The sequence below is a fragment of the Emys orbicularis genome, chromosome 11, assembly GCF_028017835.1.
Source record: "Emys orbicularis isolate rEmyOrb1 chromosome 11, rEmyOrb1.hap1, whole genome shotgun sequence".
Taxonomy (NCBI): Eukaryota; Metazoa; Chordata; order Testudines; family Emydidae; genus Emys; species Emys orbicularis.
In genome coordinates this window covers 38045016-38070155 of record NC_088693.1, presented here as the reverse complement: position 1 = coordinate 38070155, position 25140 = coordinate 38045016, and the positions used below count along the sequence as shown (strand labels likewise).

At 39.5% G+C, this 25140-nt stretch overlaps 1 protein-coding gene across 1 annotated transcript in view; it reads left to right on the top strand.

Moving 5' to 3' along the window:
* The window catches only part of LRP2 (LDL receptor related protein 2), a 174718-nt gene that overhangs the window by 14664 nt on the left and 134914 nt on the right, over nucleotides 1-25140 (top strand). The window contains exons 2-6 of the mRNA XM_065412898.1: nucleotides 6698-6805; nucleotides 8784-8906; nucleotides 11377-11493; nucleotides 24689-24799; nucleotides 24931-25044. Of these exons, the coding sequence (XP_065268970.1) occupies nucleotides 6698-6805; nucleotides 8784-8906; nucleotides 11377-11493; nucleotides 24689-24799; nucleotides 24931-25044 (573 nt within the window). The remainder of the gene's footprint in view (nucleotides 1-6697; nucleotides 6806-8783; nucleotides 8907-11376; nucleotides 11494-24688; nucleotides 24800-24930; nucleotides 25045-25140) is intronic.

The following is a 25140-nucleotide window of genomic DNA, read 5'->3' as shown; positions in this document are numbered from 1 at the left end:
TGCAGGATAGGTTTATTCTCCCTTTAAACCCTGATGGTAACTGTGGTTAGTGTTGCATGAGTGACGAACAGTATTCATTTGGATCTGCATGGTCTGACAGTACAATCAACACATGCACCAGTTGGAAATGTATTTGCTAACATTTTACCTATCCTTAGGGTGACCACATTTTCCCAAAGGGAAAACAGGACACCCCCAGGCTGGCCCGAGCTCCCCCTCGCCACCCCCCGCGTACAAGGCTGGCCTGAGTCCTCCCTGCCTCCTGCCCACGGGGGGCCAGACTCAGGACCACTCCCCACTGGCACCTGTGGCCGGCCCGAGCCCCCCAGCTGCCCACCCGTGACCCCCTCCCCCCACATGTGGGGCTGGTCTGAGCCCCCCTGCTGCCCTCCTGCGTGGGGGGCTGGTCCTCCAAGTCCCCCCTACTGCCCGCCCATGTGCGCGGCTGCCCAAGGCCCCCCTCTCATCCCCGTGTGTGGGGTTGTCCGATGCCCTCTCCTGTCTGCACACATGGCGGGCCAGCCGTCCCTAGCCGCTCTCCCTAGTCCTCTCTCCAGTGTAGGGCTGATGTTGCCACTCGTGCCCCCCCCCCATACATTCCTCCACGCCTGCTAGGGGTCCCACCCCACTTTTTAAACAAAACTGGGCTTTTGTCCCATGTGCTCTTGCCAAGTTTCCAAATATTCAATCTAGAAAGACATGTTTCCTGCCCCAAAGAGCTTGCTGTCCAAAGGTAATCTGTACCACGTGCCTTTTAATAACAAGGCACAATAACATGGCTGAAGGGTATTTTGTTTTAAAGTGATTTTTTGTTTGAATAATTTGCCTTTAATACCGATACATTATTTGATAGAGTATTAATTTTGTGTAGATTTATTGTTGCAATGAAATATCAATTTAATGTATAAATGTGGAATTTAACAGCATAATTTTGCCAGGTACCACTTTGTTTCTCATTATGAGCTACTCTATTTGCTCCTTCTGCATGTTTCTTATAACTTTAATTGGCAACACAATACTAATATTTAGCATCATATAGCACATAACACACACTAACGAATCATCACGAAACTGTATATATTTTACAAATGACAACTATAGCAGGGTGTACTCGCTCTTTAAAGTTAGGTGAGGGACCCTCCTGGGCCAGTATTATCCCATTCCAGAAACCCTTACAATTGAACAGGGGATGTGATCATCGAGGGGGACACCACTCATACTGCTGGCTGCTTATGGCCAGAGACTGGTGGTCTGTGAGCAGGATGGGCTGGAACGTCCCTCATTCCCTCACTACAGAGGGAACCTTGTCCATGGTTCAGGACAATCCCCTTCCAATCCTTCCTTGAACAGGGTTTCTTGGGAAATTTTGTCCCCTGAGCAGTCACAACAGTAGTCCTAGGCTGGAGCTAAGCATGCTAGCACTTGAGAGGCCTATATAAATAGCATTTTTCGAGCACTCAAGATTGTTAGGTTGGCTGGGAGATGCAACCTCATTAGGAAATGAGACCTAGAATCTGCCAGTTTACTATTACTAGTACACCAAATAATTTAAAAGAAACTAAGGTTTAAATTTACATGAATGTTTTTTTTTTAAAATAGGAGTATCTTAAGTATTTAATAATCCGCAGTTTTCTTTTTGTGGAGAAAAAGCAGTCTCATGTCATGTTAGAAAGCTTGCATCAGTATGTGATCTGTGAGTGGGTTCTTGTGGTGGAAGAAAAGCAAGCAAAGGGTCTTAGCTGATTTATGTTTCTTTCTTTCTTTCTTTTCTTTGAATTCATATGGAGTTTTCCTTGTTCCTTTATTATGTGAGAGAAGGTGAATAAAAGTGCCTAGTCTACCTCATTGAATACAAACTCTAAAGCTTCAGGTCCAGATCCGCTCCTATGTCTTTCTTGTAAGACAGCATTTGGTTACCTCCCTGGACAGCTTTTTCCAAATTTCAATTTAGCGTGTGGCACTGTGCATCACATTTGGGCCTGAACATAAAAGATTTGAATATAGACTTTAGATTTCAATCTAAATATTTATCCAAATATATATTAGGATTGAGTATGACTCAAATGTGAATATGGGTCAAATATAGTATAGGAATAGGAAAGTCCTAACAAACTGCCTTCATGCTGAAAATGCATAAGGGATCAGAACCTACAAATTAAAGATAGCCTCCAGCCTCCAAAACCTCTGTGCTGAAAGGGCTTTGTACTACCCCCACCCGCTGCCACCTGGCAGAGTTCCACATGGCCTAGTGTGGCATTGGATAGTGTCTATTAGCTGGTGAATGGAGCTTTACTACAATTCTCAGGGGGTCACTGGGTCTGTATTTAGCATCAGCTTCATTTAAACACTTTAACCCCATGCAGTCAATGGGCCAAATTCTCTATCCATTTCACCAGTGTAAATCTAGAATAACTCCATTAAAGACAAGGGGGATTACTCCAGATTTACACTGATGTAAATGAAAATTTTGCCCTAAATTGTCTTGGGGAATATAAACAATTGCATTAAATAATACAGCTATCCAGGCGTGGTATTGTGGTAGTGTAATGCTTTATATTCTGCATCTGTTTTGATACCAAATATAGCTTCATCTTTTAATATTGAATTAAAGCCCAGGATCACTCTGCCATGGTTATAAGTATTTTGCTTGGTTCATAATTTGCCCCCAAATCTTTTGCTCCTCACAGGATCACTCTATAATGCTTTAGACTAATAGAAAGTCATAGTCCTGCATAATCTTGTGTACAAGTAGCTTACTTTGTGCCATGGAAATTGGCCTTCTCTGTTTTGACCTAAGTGGATTGTGAATCCCAGACATCTTTACTCAGGAGACTATTACAAGAGAATCCCAGACACAGACAGCTACAGAAGGTGCAGCAGCAGTTGTAGCTTAAGGACCAGAGACAGCAAGTCTAGCAGAAGCCTCAGGAACAGTACTCTCTCTGTATATTTCCCAAGGGATAAATTTTAAGCTATGGGCTGGATTCTTCAGTGCAATATTGCTTTATAATAAAGTGGATGTGGTAGCTTTGTTTTTTCCAGTTGCTTTCTTGAATCCCTAAAAATTGAAATGGGCATTCATCAATTTTTGAAAAGTCAGAAGCCATACTATTTAAAAAAACAACAACCTCGGATTCTGCTTTGCATGGGTTCTTCTGGGATTCACAAAATCTTACCATCTGTCTTTTTGGTCTGTATTTGAGTGATAGTTTCACCACAGTTTGATGGGTAAAAAAATATAATCAAATTAAAGCAAGGAAAAATAATTCTCTGGATTTTGAACTTTCAAAAGTCACCTGGACATTTCATCTTAGCAAATATGAAGCAAGACAATAAAGACTAAATTTTAATTATTTATTGTGTATTTTTAAACCCAACAACTATTTCCTGCAGGAATCTTGCTAACAGGATTCTGTTTGCCTGAGAGAAGTGTCTGGCTTTATCAGCATCTGCCATGGTAAATCAGAATTTCTATTGAAATTAGCTCATTAGTATTAATTTTTTGGCAGTCGTGGACTAATTTATGAACTGCCTTACCATTTTAAAAAGGGCACTTACTAAAAAGAAACTCTTTGATACAATAGAGTGTCAGTAGTTACTAACCCCTCAGTGAATCCAGTCTTCACCTTAAACAATGTCAGTTAACAAGAGGACACCCCTTACCTTCTAACATCTCTCTCCTAGTATAGAGCAACAGATTCTGTATCCATATGTGGCATAGCACTTACTAATGCACGTAGTCCTGTTGGCTTTGATGGACTACTCAAATGAGTAAGTGCTATTCATTGTGAGCAATGGTTCCAGAATATGCCCCCAAATTAATACTTTAGTTTAACAAGGGTAACTGCCTCTTACATCAGTTCAGCCCTTGAACACAAACTATTATAAAGCCTTCAGAAGCTGGTTTTAGTAGATGATGTCAGTTTCTATTTTGAATCAAGGGCCATGTTTCTATGGGTTGTCACTTGGAGTTATTTCTGAAATTATTTGTATTGATTTAATCAGTCATTTTACTGTAAAAATTTTTTTTGGATGGTGGACATTTCTAGCAATGGATACAATAATTGTGTGTACTCTGCATACTTCCTCCTTTTGATGGCCAGAATTTCTTTTGATTACAGTTTAAAAAAACCAACATACCTTTTAAAACCTTGGTGAGAAATGTCTTTGAACCTGCAGATCACTGTTACCTCTTTATCACCCATAATTTATTTTCAACCAGATCCCTCTGCCTTTTTATTAAATAAACAATCATTTTGTACTATCTAATGTACTAGTACTTTTGTACTAAGAGGATGCAAAGTAATGATATGTGAAGCATCAGTTTGTTTTGCTTTTTTGAAAAGTTATTTCAGAACCCTAGCCTTCAAGGAGAAATAAGCAAGCATGGAAGATTACATTTGAAAAGACTAATACCATAATTAAATGAATTATAATAGGTCTGCTGATGAATTGTATAAATGGGCATTTGTACAGCACTTACTGTATGTAGTTCTGAGTGACTTGAACTATAATTTTTAAAAGTATTACAGAGTATAAAAGAACTGGTTGGTTTGCAAATACTCTGTTAACATTCAGTTACCGTTTTTTATACTCTATGAAGTCTGCTGTATTTAGAATGCTTTCCAAAAAGTGTAACCAGTGTTATCTCATTTTATGTCACCATAAGGATATGTTTAAGAACTTAGTAGAAGAAAGGAAAAAGAAAATTTTAGTATTATAGACAATGCTTAACATTTACTGGTTAATTATTTGAAACTAATGATATAATATACAATAAAATTATTTCCCACGCTGTTTGTTTTTAAGCATATACTTTTCCCACTTAGAAACCTGAAACCCTTTGGATGTTGATTAAACTCTATATTGTAATTTCTTTTTCAGTCAGGTGCTATTAGGATTCTTGTGTTCTTGGATGCTACTGATGCAATAAATGTAGAAACAGATTGTTTTACTTCCAATAATAATTCTAATTGATACATTGTTTAATATATGCTGTGTTTAACAGTTTAACTGTTAAAAAGGCCCTTAAAGTCTCAAATTGAAATGTTGTCTTGTAGGGCAGAATTTAGTAAGAGGGTCTGGGATTCCAGGATGAACTTGTACATTCTTTCAGGGCATTTTTGCAAGGGAGGTTGTTGTGTTTTAAAGGTAGTTGATAAGAGACCTGCACCACCAACCCCAGACCTGCACCACCAACCACCATCATACATTAGTCTATAGAAGGTATTTGGGTGTACATACTCCTGTACCACTCGGTACCACCATTCATCTGAGTGCAATTTTTGACCATTTGCAGGATACATTATAAATCAGGATGTCACTACCAGACAATCAGATTTCAACATTCCTTGCATAAAGTAGCTTGCTTATATCCCTTAGGAATACATCACTTAACTGTGCTTATGTGACCCTGTTGGTATGTCTGGTTTTACATGAAAGTTAGGGTAACACATTGTTTATTTATGTCATTGTGAATTCAAGAGTAGGCGTCTGTGCTTTATATTTACTAAAGTTATCTCCTTTGGACAAGTCACTTGGAATAATTGAATGGTAATTTCATCACTTGATTATTAATTAAAACAGGAAATTGCTTTTTCTTAGTTGTTCTAAGAGTTGATCTTTGCTACTAACTCTGTTCTTTCAGTATTCCTTGCTTCAGGGTGCTGACTGAGGCTATGTGAAACAGAACTTTGTGAACCTAATTATGAGTTACAACTTCTCAGTTTTGGGGACCAGAAGATTGGCTAAATGTTCACCTCCTCTCCCATATGACTTAGATCATGTTTCCCCTAGTGGCTATGAACAGTGTATTTTATTCTCTTACACATGGGAGCAAGAGCTGTCTGATCAGGTCTTCAATCCACAGACATAGCAAATAGGGTGGTGGCTTTTAGAGTCTGATTGACAGCAGGTCAGATTTTCATCAGTCAGAAAGTTTTAAAGCTCAGATTCTTGTTTTAAAAAAGCTACTAAGATGTTAATTGGCGATATATTTCCCTGTCCCTCACAGAGGTGGACTTTATATATTATGTTTTTATTTAAAAAAAAATCTGTATCCATGTTTTGAAACCAGATACCAGTATAGGGCTGGCAAAATGAGATTTCCACTGCAGCTAAATGGATTAACTCTGAGGTGTGGTGTTTTTTTTTTTTTTTTTTTTTTTTTTTGGTATTTTTCTTAAATACTTAGGAACTACAAGGGGGTGGGGGTGCAGGTGTGGGGACTAATGTTTAGCCTCCAGAAATGATGTGGAAAGCCATTTTCCTCCTTCATTTAAGTCTGTATAATCTGAGTCCATGAAATGAAAATGGACATTTTTTGTCTTAATAGGCTTCCATACCTGGCAAACCTTTTCTTGGCTTTTTTTCTTTTACCCCTTTGTTTGACTTAAAGTACACTATTGAAGGAGACTATACAACAGGCTAGACAGGAACAGCCTTCTATATTAAGAGTTATTACACTTGAATGTTGGGTCAAATTCTGCTCTCTCGTACATCAGGGCAACCTTACTGAAGTACAGTGGGCTTGCCTGGGTGTAACTGAGTGTGGAATTTGGCCCACTGTTTTATCTGAAAAAGTGTGTTTAAAATGATTGTTCTCAATGTGTCCCTGAATTGTTGATGGGAACAATCTCCCATATCAGTTCTGATGTGACGCTATAACCAAGCTTCTTGGTTTGCTGTTTGGTTGCAGGGTGTGAGAGTGGGCAGTTCCGCTGTGGAAATGGCCGTTGTATTCCTGCAGAGTGGAGGTGCGATGGAGCAAGGGACTGTTCAGATGATACGGATGAAGCTGGTTGTCGTAAGTGGAATATTCACTGTGTTAATTCAAAGCATTTCCACTTTTTTACAGTATTCAGAATTCTCAGCTACCACGATGCTCATGGCGCACCATGCCATGATGAGGAGCCTGTTAATTCTTAGATAGAGAGAGAGAACAAAGATGGTGTAAAACTCCTGATTTGGTGGGCAATGGCTTTGGAATCTAATTGAGACTCATTTTTCTTGATTTCTGTAGTACCGGTTCTATGGATATTAGAATATTGCCAGATTTCCAACTCATCCTTAGAAAGAGATTCAGGTCACATGCTGCACTTCCCTCCAATATCCATGGCCTATGTCTAATAAGGACATCTCTTCTGATGTCTGTGGACTCTAAGCATGCGTAGACGGCTAATTGATATTACTGCAATGAACCTGAATGGTGCGCACATACAGACAGTCTTCAGCATGGATACAACCTTTGGTATTCATGGCCACTCAAGTTCACGAGAGGGCATCATACACATTTAATTGGTTCACTGTATCATGTATGAAAAAAGGTTCTGTGACTCTTGACAGATTTCAGTTGAATCACTATGGAGATTTTTGAAATGTGTAAAAATGTTACAAACAGGAAGAAACGATTCCCCATTTTCAGAAACCTATCTGTGTTTTGCCATCTGCCAGCACTCTTCTAGGTTTCGGAACCCTTTGTGGCAGGTAACCTATGCTACTGTTAGGCCAGGTTTTGTCCTTGAGTTGATTTGGAGTGAAAAGGCTAATTTACATTGTTTCCTCCCACATTGGATTGGCTCTTCTCAGCTTGAGCCCTGCAGTAATTGGGGGTACTTCCTGCAGCCAGACTGGCTGATTTTCTGATTAATAAGTCAGCCAAGTGCAAAGCCAAGGGTGTTTTGGATGAAGAATATCTTGCATTAGAAGTAATCGCCATTCTGAGTCAACTGGCCATGTCACTGAGATATTTAAGTCTGAATGATTTCCTCTGAGACAGGAGCCATGGTGCTATTGAACAAACTACTGAGCAAAACTTCCATTAACTTCAGTCAGACCAGAATTGCACTCCGAGTGTATTTGCTTAAATAAGTGAAGTTGTTTTTGTTTTCATGTTCTTACATGTGGACATAAAAATAAAAGATGAGGGGGTGAAAATGAATTTCCGTTTTGTTTAATTGGCTTATCTTGTTTTTTAATTCTACTCACATAGTATAATGATGGGGCCATATAAGTACCTACACAGATTTTAAATCAACAGAACACAAATATATTTTTAAAATGAAACTCAATATTCATTTTTGTTCCGGAAGCAGGAATCCAAAATAATATTTATGATATGCAGCTAAACCATTTCCTTGCATCTAATTTAATTATGCATTTTTCATCTATGAAGCTGCAATACAGTGTCACATCACTTCTTTAAATGGCTTCTTTACATAGTTGGGTAATCCCTAAATCTCATCCCATGGGCTCAGGCTGTTGCTGGGTTGGCTTGCAATGCTTGTGAACTGGCAGAGTCTGAAGACATGATCTCAGGGAGAAGGGTCATTAAACAGAGAGGCCGTGCACAAATCAAACTGGATGGTGTTGTGCTAGTGAATCACAAGATGAGTATTAACTAGGCTAGGCAAACTGTTCCAGAGTTAGGTTCAAACGTTTATTTTGTCTCTCTTTGTGCTCACTTTTTTTTTTTTTTTCCTTTCTCTTTTTTTAATAGCCACCTATAAAGTAATCAAAAGAGCAGGGACAGTAGAACTTAAACTATTCTAATCTCACCCGTGCATCATGAATCCACTAATGAAAATCATGTGCTTAATTTGGAAGAGGCCTCTCCCTTTAGCTCAAAAGTTTTAGGTCTTGTCCAAGAACTGTAATCCCAGGGTAGAACGTCTCATTTCTATTCTTTTGACTACAGGTGTCTCAGGTGTTTAGTTCATGCAGGTGAAGCACACTCTCCTGAATAAACATTGTGAAATAACAAATGATTTGCTTGTTTGTACTAGCACAACCTACCTGTGAGGGAAATCAGTTTCAGTGTCAGACCGATGGAGAGTGTATTACACAGTCATGGGTTTGTGATGACGAGGAGGACTGTGAAGATGGCTCAGATGAGCATCAACAATGCCGTAAGTACTTCCGTCAGAACATTATACCAGCATCATGAAAGTGCAAACCATTTGTATGTGAACATATTGATTACGTAAAGCGCATGTGCGCGCGCACACACACACACACACACACACACACACACACAAAAATAAACCAGGCTAGTGGAAGCATAGCAACTTTTTATCAGAGTGATCTGATAAAACAAATCTGAATAGGCATTATTTAGATTAATAAAACCTCTCCAAATCTTGCAATAAAGTAGAAAAATAATTGGCTTTGCAGTTTAAATAAAAAAGAAAAGAAAATATAAGATGCATATCAGTCACAGAAGTAGTAAGAGGGAACTTACTACCAGATTCCAAAAATTGAATAGTGAAGTTACATCATTTTATGAACAGTTATACGCTTCTCAATCACCCTCAGTGAGGAGCCTCTTCATTCATTCTTTACTAAAACTTCTATTCATCAAGCTCAGAATCAAAAAAAGAAACTATACATTTCTCCCTGGAAAAGGTTTGGAATCTATAAAAGGAAAAATGAGTAAATTTCTAAGTACAGAAGAGTAATGAAGGGACGTTAAATAAACCTTTAGAGAGATTCTAATGCCATATCTGGTGAAGCTCTTCAATAATACTACACAGACATTGCAATCTTACACTCTATAATGAACAGAGCTGTTATCCCTTATATTCAGATCCCAAAAAGTCCTGACATCGGCTAATAGTCTTTTGTTCCATTATCACTTAGATAGCTTAAAGCTAGTACATAAGTCCTGTTAATATTTCAGTTTGAAAAGGAAATATTTTGATGATACTTTTTGTATTAATCATGCATGGATTGGCATTTATGAACAAAATATTTAATGTTCCCTTTCTTTCTTATGCCATAGAAACAAACACAGTGATTTGAGTGATTTGGCTGCTGCACATTAGGCCAAATTTTGCCCTCAGATCATTAGCATTTGGTAGTATGCGGGATGTGGGGGGTCCAAACAATAGCTGCGTAGACTGCGTAGACTGTCGATCCTTCATCAGTTAAGACTGAGCCGATCACAACATTCTTCCAATCTTCGTATTGTATTGTATTCCAAACAATAGCTATAACCCATTTTTGGTATATCATTAGAAAACAAATGACTTCTGATTGAGTAGGATGGGGCTTATTTACTTTTCTTCTTGCACAGATTGGTTTTGATCCTAAGATTTGATATTTTATTCAAACTATCTAAATATCCCTACGGTTAGTAAGCCAAATTCTGCTCAGTAACAACTGTTAAACCCCACTGACTTTGGTGGATTTTCATGAGTGTAACTTAGATCAGAATTTGGATCACAGACCAGGCACATAGTCTTAAAACTTCATTTCTATCTCTGCTGCAGAGGGGAATAAAGCTGGGCTGTCTTTTGCCCCCATTCTCCTTTGCGTATGTGATGCAGCCACTAGTTAGTTATATATCTACTAAGGACAGAGTAGATAATAAGGTCAAAATCCAATGACGGCTTTAAGTCAAGATTTGAACTGGGTCACTGTAACTTGCCTTCGTTCTATGTGTGCCCATTAATTGTGAGCAGTTTTGAAAGTGCCCCTCAGTGGTTGCACAGTAAAATCCTGCTGCTTCTGCTTTGAAGCCACCTCTGGGAATATGCATTGATGCTAATTAATTTAAGGCACTTTTGTATTGCTCCTTCCTAGAATGCGTGAAACTTTTTTGTCCATGAGCGCTATTCTGACAGGTGCACACAATTGGAATGAAGAGAAGTTTGTTTTACTTTCTCACTTTTCTAACTGGGTTAGTGCCCTAACAGCAGAGCCCGTGATATGAGCACTAGTGAGGGAAGAAGGCATAGAGAGTCTCTGTACAAGAGTAGACCAGGATTCCATACAGCACTTTCCAGAGCATGGGGGGGCGGGAAACAAGTTAGCGCACCAGCTAAAGACATCACAGCCACAAGAGAGCATGGTCTACTGACTAAAGGCAAGATCATGCTCCACTTTCCTTGTATGTAGGCAATGGTAGATAGGCTCGAGATTGCATGCCACTTTGGCCATCCTGAACTATTCTGCAGTACCTGGCGGAATGGCTTTGGGCCTGCTGTGGCTGGTTCCACTTATTTATTTGGGTAACAGTAGTGTCCTGAGACCTCAGTCAGGACATGGAAACCTATTTTGTTGGGCAGAGGACAAACCAGCCCCCAGCATGGAGGAAAAATTGGAGATGGGGCCACGTGATCCATGACGATCAGATTAAGTGCTTCGAAGACCTGGCATGGGTTGGAGCAGTGGCTGTGCATTAGGAAATGCATTATGGTTGTGTGGCCTACCCACTGGTTGGCAGGTGACTTTTATTTCTGCCCGAGACAGAGGTCAAGTAATAAAAGATTGTATATTTCATGAAAGGGACTCAGTAATAAAAAGGGGAAGTGGAGAAGTACTTTGCTGCATGTAGGTCCCTCATTGGTGAAAATCTAAATTAACTGTTTCTTGCAGCGGGGAGGACATGCTCAAGTCAGCAATTCACATGTTCAAATGGACAATGCATCCCGAATGGTTACACGTGTGATCGAGTTAATGACTGCACTGATGGAACAGATGAGAGAGGCTGCCGTAAGTCTTTTAAATCTTAGCACTAGATCTGGTTTCATCCCATCTCTCTTTGGCATTTTAATCAATTTGTAAGATTAAGGGGCTTGTTGATGGACAGAAATGACCACAATATACTTTTTGTTATCAGAATTTCATTGCAGATTCTTTCATGGATTAGAGCTGATGTTCTGATACAGTTTCATTATTGTGGGACTTATTAAATCCCTACTGCTGCCTTATGGTCAGGGGCATTTTCGTTTGCCTGTCTCAGCAGTAATAAAGTTTTCATTTTAAAAACATCTTTAAAATGTTTTAAAACTTTGAAAAATTTTAAAAATATCTCATTTTGTATAAGAACTTTTATAATCAAACCTTTGCATAGCTCTCAGTGGGGATTGTGACAATGTATCTAAAGATGGAATTTGGCCCCAGTATTTCATGTGCCTTACTTTTAACTGCCTGAAAATAATGTAGGGGAAATTCAAGCATTTCTTGTCTTTGTTTTTTTCTTAAGTAGTTTTAATTAAAAGTTACATATTAAGTTTAACTATAAAAGTGGTCAATAGAAAAACTGTAGGAAGTTTGACTTTGTTTTTGCGTATTGTCTATGGTACTTTATGTGAAACTGTATCATCTGCTGGGGTTATATCAAATATTGTGGTAAGCTTTATAACTGTACGTACAGAGTGTGTACCTCAGTGATTATTAGGATGCCTAACAAGGAAAGTACAGCTGAAGGCCCTGATTCCTCAAAGATTTAAGCAGGTACTTTATTTTGTGCAATGTGAGTAGTCCTGTGACTTCAATGGGACTGCTCAGTGTGTAAAGGTAAGCATATGCAGGATCAGAATCTAAGTGTTGGCCTGGGGAGAAACCTTGGCCTCACTGAAGTCAATGGGAGTTTTGCCATTGACTTCAATAGGGCCAGGTTTTATTTCATGGAGCATGGGGAAAAAAAGCATTGTATGCACGAGGGTGAAGGTGAAGACAATGGGATGTTGAATAATTATTGTGCATATGGGAAGAGGCAAGCGTGGGAAACATCATAGAAGGAGATGTGGGAGAAGATGATGAATGGGAGAAGGGGACACTGGGAGGGAAGGAGTTAGTATACACTGGGGCTGAAGGAAGAGACAGTTATACATAGGGAAGAAGAAAGTAAGCATGTATGCGCCACCAGTTGTGTATCAGAAGGGTGATAATGTGGAAGCAATGGGTGCTTTGGAATAAAAAATATTTTTTAAGACAAAAAGAGGATCATTTTTGTGATGGGTTGGATCACAGAAACCCCCTTGGGAGCTGCCAACCGATGTGCAAAGACTACCCGTGCTTCTGTTTCCCCTGCCAGCTCAGGACTCCAGCACCCTGTCTTGCTGAGTCAGACACTTCCGTCTGGCTCCAACACAGAACCAGGGTCTGAATAACTTGCCCCAAAGCTGCAAGTTTACCCGAAAACAGCTCACAGAAGTTTGCTCGTCTTTAGCACTCAGATGCTCAACTCCCAATGGGGTTTAAACCCAGATAAATCCGTTTTACCCTGCATAAAGCTTATAAATTGTTTGCCCTGTATAACACTGATAGAGAGATATGCACAGTTGTTTGCTCCCCCAGGTATTAATACATACTCTGAGTAAATTACTAAATAAAAAGTGATTTTATTAAATACGGACAGTAGGATTTAAGTGGTTCCAAGTAGTAACAGACAGAACAAAGTAAGTCACCAAGTAAAATAAAATAAAATGCGCAAATCTATGCCTAATCAAACTGAATACAGATAATCTCACCCTCAGAGATGCTTCATTAAGTTTTTTCTCAGACTGGACACCTTCCAGGCCCGGGCACAATTCTTTCCCCTGGTACAGCTCTTGTTCCAGCTTAGGTGATAGCTAGGGGATTCTTCATGATGGCTTCTCTCCTCTCTCTTCTGTTCCACGCCTTTTTATATCTTTTGCATAAGGCGGGAACCCTTTGTCCCTCTGGGTTTCCACCCCCCCTCACTGGAAAAGCACCAGGTTAAAGATGGATTCCAGTTCAGGTGACATGATCACATGTCACTGCAAGACTTCATTACTCACTTGCCAGCACACACATATACAGGGAGACTCACAGGTAAACAGCCATCTGCAGACAATGGGAGTCATCAAGATTCCAAACCATCATTAATGGCCCACACTTTACATAATTACAATAGGCCCTCAGAGTTACATTTTATATTTCTAGTTTTAGATACAAGAGTGGTACATTTATACAAATCAGATGATCATACTCAGTAGATTATAAGCTTTGTAATGATACCTTACAAGAAACCTTTTGCACAAAGCATACCCCAGTTGCATTATATTCACTTATTGTCAAATTTTTCTAAAACTATCCCAGTTACATTATATTCACTTATTATCATGTTTTTATAAAACCATATAGACTGCACAACGTCGCAATTTTAATTTAAATATTATCAAAGATTTACAAATAATGTAACATTCAGTAGAGGGAAAACTTAAGGTATAAATAAATATAAATAACAAAATAAAATGTTCAAAAGTTGGCTTATAAGTTGCACTTGCAAAATTTGCATGCACAACCATTGTGAATGCAAATTTACACAAGCAAAATAGCTAATTGCCTGGACAGTTGTTACTTAAATGCACAGTGCTTCATTTTATGTAACTAAATTCCTGTTTACACATGCAAATGTATGATTTGTGCACACAATATGTATGTGTGAAAATTTTTCATGCACATGATTGGTCAAATATTTAATGGTCAATGCCTACCTTGTCTTGCCTAATAGTCAACGGGAGTTATTTGGGTGCATTAGAGGTCAGAATTGAGCATACTGTGTTTTGCATATATTACTAAGAATTCTGTAAGTAATATGCACAACTACCCAAGGGGCTGCACTGCAGGCCCCCCAAGCAACATTTCACTGGGCCCAGGGCAAACTCATAACATGGGTGCCCAACCTATTTCACATCTGAAAATTAGTTGTAGTTTTTTGTTGTAAATCTCATTAAGTAAGATAAGTGATAGCAGATCAAGTTCTATTCCAAAAGTAGACTTGAAGCCAGTCTTTTAGAATCTTTTCTCTGTTGCTGAAAGTCCTGCGTTTGAGAAGAAATGCAGGAAAACTATGACTGTCAACAGCTTTTGGGATAGACTTCACTAGCTTCTGCATTGGTTCAAAATTCGGAGCACCAGATAGAACAATTTTTTGATAAAGAGAATCTGTAATGTGTTTAGGCCACAATACTGGATCTTGTAAAAAGCATGACTTAGTAAGTAGTGTAGCATTTCTCTCTCCTGCTTCTTGTAAATCTTCCTCTAAGTCTGGTGGTAATATTACTTGACTGTCTTTGAAAGTCATTAGATTGGAATCACATGATTCATCGGGCTGCTTTTCTTCAATTTCCACAGTCTTTATATTGAAATCACTGTCACCTTGTGGTTTTTGTTTATCCAGTTCCTTAGTTTGTGCATTGTTTGAGCCGGGCTGTTGAGAGGCCTTGTCTATCTGGAAATATTGGAGGATTGACTGGCGTCCTTTGGCTTCTTTCCTTTCTCTTTCTTTAAGCTCTTGACATTTCTGGCTGCCTCATTTGTATTGATAGCCAAACATGGCAGTATGGTGCACATATTAATGATACACAAGTGAGAGATGCTCTCTAGGCACCCTGGAAATACTGTTCCCTGTCCCTGGGATATGGTCTCAGCCATCTAGGTACCCTTGAGGACTAGCTCACTGTTTGGAATGTTGCTTCTGTTTTAACATTGCTTCTGATTGGCTCAGGTAAATCTTGCAAGATCACACGAGATCTGGACACCGCATAGATGTATAGGCGCAAACATATTCACCGAGATGTATAACATTAAATTAAACTCAAACATCCACAATTCAGCCAGAATTTTTTTCTCATGGTGTTGGGCTTTCTAGCTGGGTCCGTTGTTGGACCAGACTCTGGTAAAGTGTACCCATTTCCCCCCCTTTACTTGGGGCCTGCTGCTTTGGAACAGCTAGTAGCTGGGAGTTGGAGAAAGTGGAGGTTGCTATGGTCACTTGTGCTTCTTCTCTAATTTCAGTTTCATTTCTTTGAGGACATCTTAGTGTTGGATTCCTCCAGTTTGAACTCTGGACTATATGGAGTGTCTCATGGCAGAGAAGAGACAGAACTGGGTCATTATGAGTATAAAGAGGATTTTTCATTGGGTCTGCTGGACACAGACTGATCTTATGGCTTTTCCAGTCTATCTCCCACACCCACTGAGTTAAAATAGCTGTGGACTGCCTAGTGACACCACACAGGGTCAAGTCCTGGCCTGGAGTTCACAGTCATGGAAGAGACTACTGACTGAGCTACAGAATAGAGGCCTCATTTTTCAAGGGGATGTCATTTGTTCCTAACACTTATTCAACATAGTGTACCTCAGCATGCTTGCTGATAGCGTTCATAATAATAAAAAGCTACACTCATAGATCATGAAGCAGGAGCTGGTGTTTACAGTGTTGCTAGCAAGAAGACAGCAGTGAACTACAAAATACACTCTCAGGAAACAGATTTGGAAAAAAAGTAGAACATTGGATACTGGGTCATTAATAGAGGAACAAGAAATAAAAAGTCACTAATGGCTTTATTTACACCAAAAAGGCCGGTGTACATGCTAAATAAAAGAAAACCAGCATATTACATACTCAGCCAACAGCCTGTGCCTTTTATCCCTTACTTACAAGTGGCTAAAAATGAGTGCTGTCTGTAAAATGAAAAGTGATTTAGAAGCAAAGGGTACTCTGGAATAAAAGGCAGCCCAGACAGCCAGCTTGGAGCTATTCCACATGATAGACCTCCAGCCAACTCTAAAGTCACCAGCACAAATGCCTGAAGAGTCTGCCAAGGATCCAGGAACAGATGCCACTGCTGGATAAATATTTTGCACAGCTTGGCATTTGTGTCCTGAAAAAGCTTAGGAGGAAAGAGATGGTGTTAGCCTTTGTTTAGCAAATGTTCCAAATATTTTTTGGGGAAAATAGTTTTCCTGAAAATGAAGTATTGTTAAAAATTAACATTCCTGTGAAGTGAAAAACTTGATGGTGACACTTTGTATTTACATAGCACCTTTTATTCAAGGATCTCCAAGCACTTCATAAACAATAATTAGCCTCCCAAACTCCTTGTAAAATAGATGAACATAGAATCGTAGGACTTGAATGATGTTATACCCATTTTGTCAATGGGTAGAGTGAGGAATGGAGAGGGTACATGACGCATCCAAGGTCACACAGTAAGTCAGTGGCAGATCGAGCAATAGAACTCAATCCTTTGCTTTGAGCAGCAGACACAACGATATTTGAAAATGAAATTACACGCTTTGATATTCTGTGTTTTTATTTTAATGCTCCCAGATAAATAGAAAAATAAAATTTTGGTTTAAAGTTATTGGAATTGGGCCTGTTGCATGGTTTAGCAGTGTTGCTCTCCACTGCTGGGTGAGAGACCCATTCTTGGGTCCAATCTATTGCTCCACGGATCACTAGATCTTGGAATTTTTGTGGAGGCAGCACGTTGAGCCCTGAGGAGAGGAACTGCCTCATGTCATTCAGCAGCAACCACTCTGGCTGATTGGGGACTGCTGTTGACAGTCCTTCTTAGTCAGAAGGGTGATGACTCTGACTTGACTGCTAGTTAGAGAGAAAGTAGTGGTGGGGGGAGGAGGGGAGGATCAGAAAGCTGTAAGGGTCCAGAGGACCATCCCCGAAGAGCTGGTGAATTTTACACCTCTATCTTTGCAAGGACTGGGGCTATAAGCAGAGACCATAAATCATAATGAATCACGTGGTGATTTGATATACTATAAAATAGGGATTAGATTCGATTTTATACTTTGCTAGCAGTGGAGGTGGTGTGTTAATATTAGTAAGCACTATTTGTTTCCATCCAGTCATTTCCCTTTCTAATCTATGTTGATGCAAAGAAATGGTAAGAGAAATATCATTAATTTGGCCTTTTCCTCTAGCACAAGTAATTTGTACTAAAGCTTTTTTGAAATGAAAAATCTGTATAGAGTGATCACAATTTATTGAGGAGACATCAAAGTTCATTTGAAATTGCTGCCATTTCCCCTCAGAGTGTAAAGAGTATGTAAACATTTAGTGGACAGGTCTCTTACCGCAGAACTTTGTATAGTGTTATGCCAGTTAATTATTTCTGGAAGCAGATTTAAACTGTAAAGAAGATAAAGACTCAGTTTGTTTCTGAACGAGTTGCAATATTTAAGAGACCAGTCAAATGCAAAATGCCACCAATATTAAGTAACTGAGCAATTAAACCTGTAGTAAAATGCAACATGGAGATTCAAAGCCACAGTCCATTGTCCTTGCTGTTAATCCCATTAGCAGTAAAAGGCTTAGATAAACAACAGAAAAATGTTTCAGCAGCAGGCCATTTAATTAGTGTATTGAAACTGTTTCTATTTCATAAAAATAATAAGGTTTCTTATCTCATTAAATAAATGCATCACTTTGCTTGTCTGTTTTATAGAAAATGGCTAACTCTTAGTTCAGTTTTAAAATACTTATTGTTAACACTTAAAAATGCAGAATGAAAATGTAAACCTTCTGCAGGAATGATTTGATCACAAATGGTGTTTTAACCATAAATAGCTAAGGTCTGTGTGATACTGAGCTGTCTTCTCATTTTGGTAAAGTGTAGTATTCCCCCACCCCTCCTGCCAACCTCTCAATTTAAAAATGGAAAAACCTATGCCTGGGGTGGGGGAGAGAGCACCTGGCATCTCTGTGTTCTACTCTGCAGTGACTGCTGTGGCCAAGAAAAGGGTAGTTACATGAATCCAACCTTGTCAGCCAGACAGGTCACTGTAGTGTGGGGCTATGAGGGAAGAAGGGAAATCCTCCCAGAAGGACATGTTCATTGAGGTTGATGATCTGACCACAGGCTCAGGTACTCCTGAGTTTTAATCCCAGTTTGGACAATGAGTTCCTAGAATGGGTAAATCACTTAACCTCTCAGCCTTTGCCCCAGTTACCCTATCCTTGAAATGGAGACCATACTGACTACCCCAAGAGGTTTTAATAAGTTATGATTTGTAAAATGTTTTGAAAATGTCCCTGTAATAAAAGGTGTGACATGCAGTGCTTTTAAGAGATTGTTCTTTATTCCCTGGCCGCTCTCATAGGAGGACATGGTCAGGGTTACAAGAGGCTACACTCCTACATCATGTGGCAGAAGTCAGTGTCTGCTGCTTCCACTGGCTACTGTTACAGCTAATCTGCTAAGTATTATTATTGCTTGGTTATATTTTCCTCACGACTGTCTATCCCTGAGGTCTCAGAGAAAAAATATTAGACGGGAAGCAAAATAGTGTTGTTCTAGCCACTGCCGTAGAATAGCTTTCAAACTGTTTATAAAGGTATAGTGTGTCCTTTGTGTTGCTATGTTTTAAATGCACCAATTAAATAAAGTAACAGTGGTGACTGGTGCCCCAAATAGCTTGTGGGGCTGCGGGTAGTATGGTGCCTCCTCTCCCACCTGCCCTCTTCTGATGGTTGATCATATTTTGAAAGTGGAAAACTGGGACAATGTGGTTGGAACCTCACAGAGAAGTGCTTTGGATGGGGATAAGCCAGGCCCTTAATTTTTGTTTTTTACTGAAAAATTCCTGGGTTTTACAAAAGCTAAAATGCTATTTGTTTTTTATTGATTTTTCACATGAATTTTGGACCACTCAAATACATAAACACATACATGTGTTAAGAAAATCCAATACATTACATTAGGTAGGTGTGTTTATGTTAATAAATTACTGGTAGTCTAAGTGTAAATGTGAGGCTGTCTGTTAAAGTAAGGCAATGTTGTGGAAGACACACACACACACACACGTATATGTACATGTACATGTACATGTACATCAGTGCTCAAGTCCTAAAAAAAAGAGATGCCAGAACTCCCTGGACTTGGCTCCCTGCTCTGGAAGGAGAAATGACAGGTCAGTAACCTGGGCAGCCCAGGTAATCAAACCCGGTTGAAAGTACTCTTACATTTCTCTATTTTAAAAATTTTTCTGTCCGCCTGTCCCCCAACATTAACCAAGATATTTACCCAGAAAAGTGTGAAGTTAGTTTTTTGCACTGATTTTCACCCATTTTTAAATTTTTGTAATAAACCCTAATAAATTCCTGGAAAGTTTTAAACAAAGTAAAAACAGAAAATAAAGTGTCTTGGGGAACCCCTCTACTGCCTACTTTCCCTCTTCACAGCTCATAATCACCTTGTCTGTTCTGAAACCTCTCACACCCAACAGCCATAGGCTCAGAACAAGCCCAGAGAAACAGTATTGCCAGCTCTTGTGATTTATCACAAATCTCACACATATTTGGTGTTTTTTCCTACAAGCCCCAGCTCCTGGAGTCAGGTGATCTCATAATCTCAGTTTTCATTAAGAAAAAAGTTTCTAGCCTTAATGGTTGGAAAAACCTGGAAAATGTGAACCCTGAAGGCCCCACATCCATCAGGAGAATGTAAAGAACTCCACATTTATTATTTTTCAAAATCTCGTGATTTTTAACTCATGATTTTGCGGGGCCTGAATCATGGTTTTGAAAGATTGAGGTTGGCCACACTGTAGAACACACACACACACAAATGACACACATTAAATTAAAGAAGATGGGGATTAGTACAATAATTGTAAAGTCGATAAGGACCTGGCCAAAAGGGAGAAGGCAATGGGTTGTGCTAAAAGGTGAACGATTGGATTGGAGGGAGGTTACAAGTGCAATTCCTGAAAGATTGGTCTTGGGACCTATCTGATTAGGCTGCATCGTAAATACAGATGAGGTTCAGAATATTATACAGGAAGATCTGGATGACTTTGTAGACTGAAATGACAGAAATGAAATGAAATTCAATAGTACAAAGTGTACGATCATACACTTAGGGTCTGATAATAAGAATTTCTGCTTCAAACTGGGGGCTCATCAGTTGGAAGCAACAGAGGAGGAGAGAGATGTGGATGAGTTGGTGGATCACAGGATGACGATGAGCCACCAATGTCATCCTAGGATGTATCAGGTGAGGCATTTCCAGTAAAGGTAGAAAAGTGTTAATGCCATTGTATAAGGAAGTGGCAAGACCTCATCTGGAATACTCTTTACAGTTCTGGTCACCCATTTTCAAGAAAGATGAATTCAAACTGGAACAGCTGCAGAGGGGAATGGATGTCCTATCTTATGAGGAAAGGCTGGAAGAACTTGGCTTGTTTAACCCAGCAAAAAGAAGGCTTACGGGGGATATGATTGCTCTCTATACATAGATCAGTGGGTAAACCTTTTAAGCTAAAGGACAATGTTAGCATAGGAACAAATAGGCATAAACTGGCCATGAACAAAACCAGGCTGGAAATAAGAAGGTTTCTAACCATCCCTGCCTTAGTAGTACTTATTATAAAAACTAATAAATTGCAAACTGGGCAAAATGCATATTTTAAATGATACCCAAACACCTCTGCTAATGCACCTGATGACATCTTTTTAACTCTTTACATTGACATTCCACGAGGAGAGTGCACAAGACCCGAGTTGAGAGCATGCCCACTGCAGGAGTGATGCCTCCATAGGTTCTCTCTTCTCCAGAGAGATTCCAGTCTGTAGTGGGGGAAAATGGTGCAAACTAATGTGAACTGATTGTCATTAATTTACAATAGTTTGGTGGTGGGTTTCAGTCCAGGGGAATGGGGCCAGCTTCCATATTTTTTCCTCTTAGACTCGCTCAGGGGTTCTGCAACAACATAGAATATCATTGGAAGGGTTTCTGTGGAGGTGAGATAAAACTACTCCTCCCTTAAAACACTTCCCCCACCTCAGATCTGTGGGTTTTGTCTCCCCTCCAGTTGTAGAAATGGAGCAGGTTTTGGAGTCCACAGCTGGCTGCAGTTATTAATATGCTCTAAAATGTTGTTTTGTTGTTTGAAGTTTTGAAAATAAAACACACACAATATTTTTACTTTTTTTTATTGGTGACAGAAATGATCCATTAGTGGTTCTCTAGCTCAGACTAACCTCTTTTTTTCCAAACAGAGATACTGTCAGGTTACACCAGCTGAGTGATCTGATTGGTGGAATATTCTTATATGCTTAGTAAGGCCTGATCAGCCAGACTTAGCCTTTGAGGCTGTTGGTCCCCAAAAGAACTTTGGCTTCCTGAGCTCCTTAGCTGCAGAGGTACCAAGTGTGTGTCTTCTGTGGCATGTCCAGTTAGACATTCTCTGCCATCACCTTTCCTCATCATCCTGTACCCAGCTAGATCAAAATACACATCAGTCAGTCGCTTGAGACATCTGTCAGTTAGGGAGAGCAATACCACGGTTATGGCCTGAAATAAAAAAAACAAAAACAAATGTCTCTGGGGAGAGGTGTCAGAGTCCAGTGGGAAGCCTGCTACTCTCTATGACTCAGTCTGTATAAAGATGCTTTAGTTAATGTAGCTGTTCTAACAATACGGGATTTTATATGACAGAATTGCAGTTGATTTTAGTGAACAGGAGGACTGTACCTAACATTTAATGTAAAATAGAGTTTTACTAAGACTAGCCCAGATTTTGGGGTTTGTAGTTTGAAAAAATATCTGCAGTTAGATATTTTAGTTATTAGCCTCTAATTAATACCCCCCAAACTTTGGTAAATAATATAGTGTCTGAATATTAAATATTCTAATCTGGGACTAAATTTCCCCCCTATGTTAACTTTAGTTAAAATTACTCCAATTTACATTGGTGTAAATGAGATCAGGATAGATTCAATGTAATCTACACTTAGTTCATCTGTTAGAGCTAAAGTTTTCTAGGAGTTCATTCTAAATCAGCAGCGGCTTTCTGTGATCTTGATAAAATTCTTGATTATGAGCAACCCCGACAAATAAAGGGAAGCTAATTTCCAGGCTGGAAAAATCTGCTATTGTAATGAAAAAATTTAAAGGGACAGTTAAAGGAAGGCACAGAATTAGATCTGAGTGATTTGCCAGGCTAATGAGTTGCAAGACAATAGAAAACATATTCCTCTCCACTATACTGTAACTGTAAAAGACAGTGTTAAAATAAATGGCAAAGATACAGTGATACCAGGTACACATGTACACTCTGGCTTATGGTTGACATGGGATTTATTTTTTTACCATAATCATATTGGTTATGAATTATAAATGCATTAATGAAAACAGTCTTTTGGAGCAAGATCATCATGTCTTGTCTGCACAGTAGGTCTTGGCACTGGATAGATGACAGGTACCAGGGCTGGGAGAATCTTTCCTCTATGAAGTGGTGCTAGTAGGTATCCGAGGTACCCATACATGCCCCCACCACAGGAATGGGGCTGGTAGACTCTCACAACGGCTAATGACCTGCACTCCTTCTGCCCATTGTGTATTTCCATCCATGGAGCCCAGGTGGTGTGGAAGTTTGCACTGTACTCCGATGTGTGCCCCCATCCATTGCTGTCTCCTCCACTGTACAGCAGCACTGTAGGTTCCACTGCCATGGTGTCCTCCATGTTTCCAGAGACAGAGGAAGCTTTTGGCTATCAGTGAATAGCATAGTTTGGCTCAAAGTCAGGCCCTAGAAATACAGCCATACACATAAGACTGCAGAATCTATACTATTGGTGAAGCTGTATGCCGACTCCCCACAAGCCCAAGCACGTCCCCCATGCAAGGGCCAGGAGTAGCCTGTGTCAGAAGTGGGGCTGCTTGAACAGGGTGTTTGGGCTAAAAGATGTTAACCAAGCCTTCTGACACCAGGCCATGTCCTGCAACTAGAGTTGACAATGTATTTCAAAAATAAGGGACTGTTTTCTTAGCATGCCTGTCCGACCTCTCCTCCCAATATCATCATCATCATCATCATCATCATCATAATTAATAAGATGTACTCCCTCCACTTATCATGGGTATTTCTTGCTGCTTTTTGCAGCATTCAGCAACTCCCAATCTTGTTGTACAGAGATGAAAAAATAAAGAATGTCCCTTGTAATAAGGGACTGTTGTCAGCCCTACCTAGAACGTTCCCTCGGTGGGTCCAACCACAAAGCCTTTTGGAATGTGAATTGTACTGGTTCATGGGAACCAGAAGGACACAGCAGCTATGCTCTGGGGTTCCTCTTCTGGCCACCCCTTTTTCAGTGATGTATACCGCACCCCAATCTGCAAGTTGCTAAGGGACTGCAAATGACATTAATTACAATGGGAGTTTAGGGTTCTTGCCACTTTGCAGGAACGGGCCCGCACAGAGATGCAACCTGAATTTGGCCTAGTATGTTTGACATTTGATACACCTATTTTATACTGTAAAATTAAGAACTTTTGTAAATAGAGACAGTTAAAAAATGCATCCAGATGAGTCCATAGATGACTATTTCAAGTTTAAGGAGAAAAGTGGTAACGTACAGGATTAGAAAAACTAATTTTGTCACTGTGTTTAGGCACAAATATTTTATCTGTGGAATTTATTGTGTTTTTTGTGAGTTCTGTTTGAGAGAATTAATAATCCATGTTTTAAATTCGGTGTATATGACAACGTGGATGAGTGAGAGAACGAGAACTTTGTCCTGTTTATTAATAATATAAGGACATAAAATGGGAAGAGAAATACAGAGTGAAAATTTAGGGCCACAAAATGAATGACGTTTGATTATTCTTGAGCTCATTTGACTAAATATTCCTTCCATGTAAAAGTCCCGAGACTCTGAATTTGAGAGCTCATGGAGTTCTAAGCGGCTCTTAATCTGAGTGCAAGTACCTCCATTTCTAGTTAAGCATGTTTACTAAGATCAATAACATTTAAAACTAAGATAAGAATAAATAAAATACTTGCTTGCTTTGGTATTGTGGCATTTTCCATATTACCATGGGTTATTTGAATTGTAAACTCCTTGGAGCAAGAACTTGGCCCTGGGAGCGGGGCAGGTTGTCTCATAATCACCTAGTTTCTTGCAAGGTTTTTTGTATGTTTCTGTGAAGCATCTGGGACTGATCACAGCTGGAGACAGGATACTGAACTAGATGCGTCATTGGTCCGTTCCAGTATGGCAATTCCTATGTTCCTTTTTATATTTGTCCGTAAAGCACCATGCATAGTGCAGACTGAATACATAACAATATAATTATAAGGAGATACTGTATATTCTAATACTTATGGCTAATGTGTTTTTTTCTTGTAGGTTACCCAACATGTGAACAGTTATCTTGTGCAAATGGAGCATGTTTTAATGCAAGCCAGCGTTGTGATGGTAAAGTAGATTGCAGGGATGCCTCTGATGAAGCTAATTGCAGTAAGTGCCACATTTAGCATAACCCAAACATTTATAGTACTATGTATCCTCTTTGTAAGAGAAATACTGGACTTTGTTTACTACATTTGAATATGTTTTTTTCTTTTCTCCATTCAAAGGATATCGTTCAGCTCATGGATGTGCCAGTACCCAGTTTCAATGTGCTAATGGAGAATGCATCCCCCAAGCCTTTATCTGTGACCACGATGACGACTGTGGAGACAGGAGCGATGAAAACTCTTGCAGTACGGTGGTTTTATTTGGCTTGTTTGCCTGTTTTCTTAAGAGCTGGTTTTCTTTGAAAGTGCAGCAGTTAGCACAAAGCAGGAGCAATGCTCCGT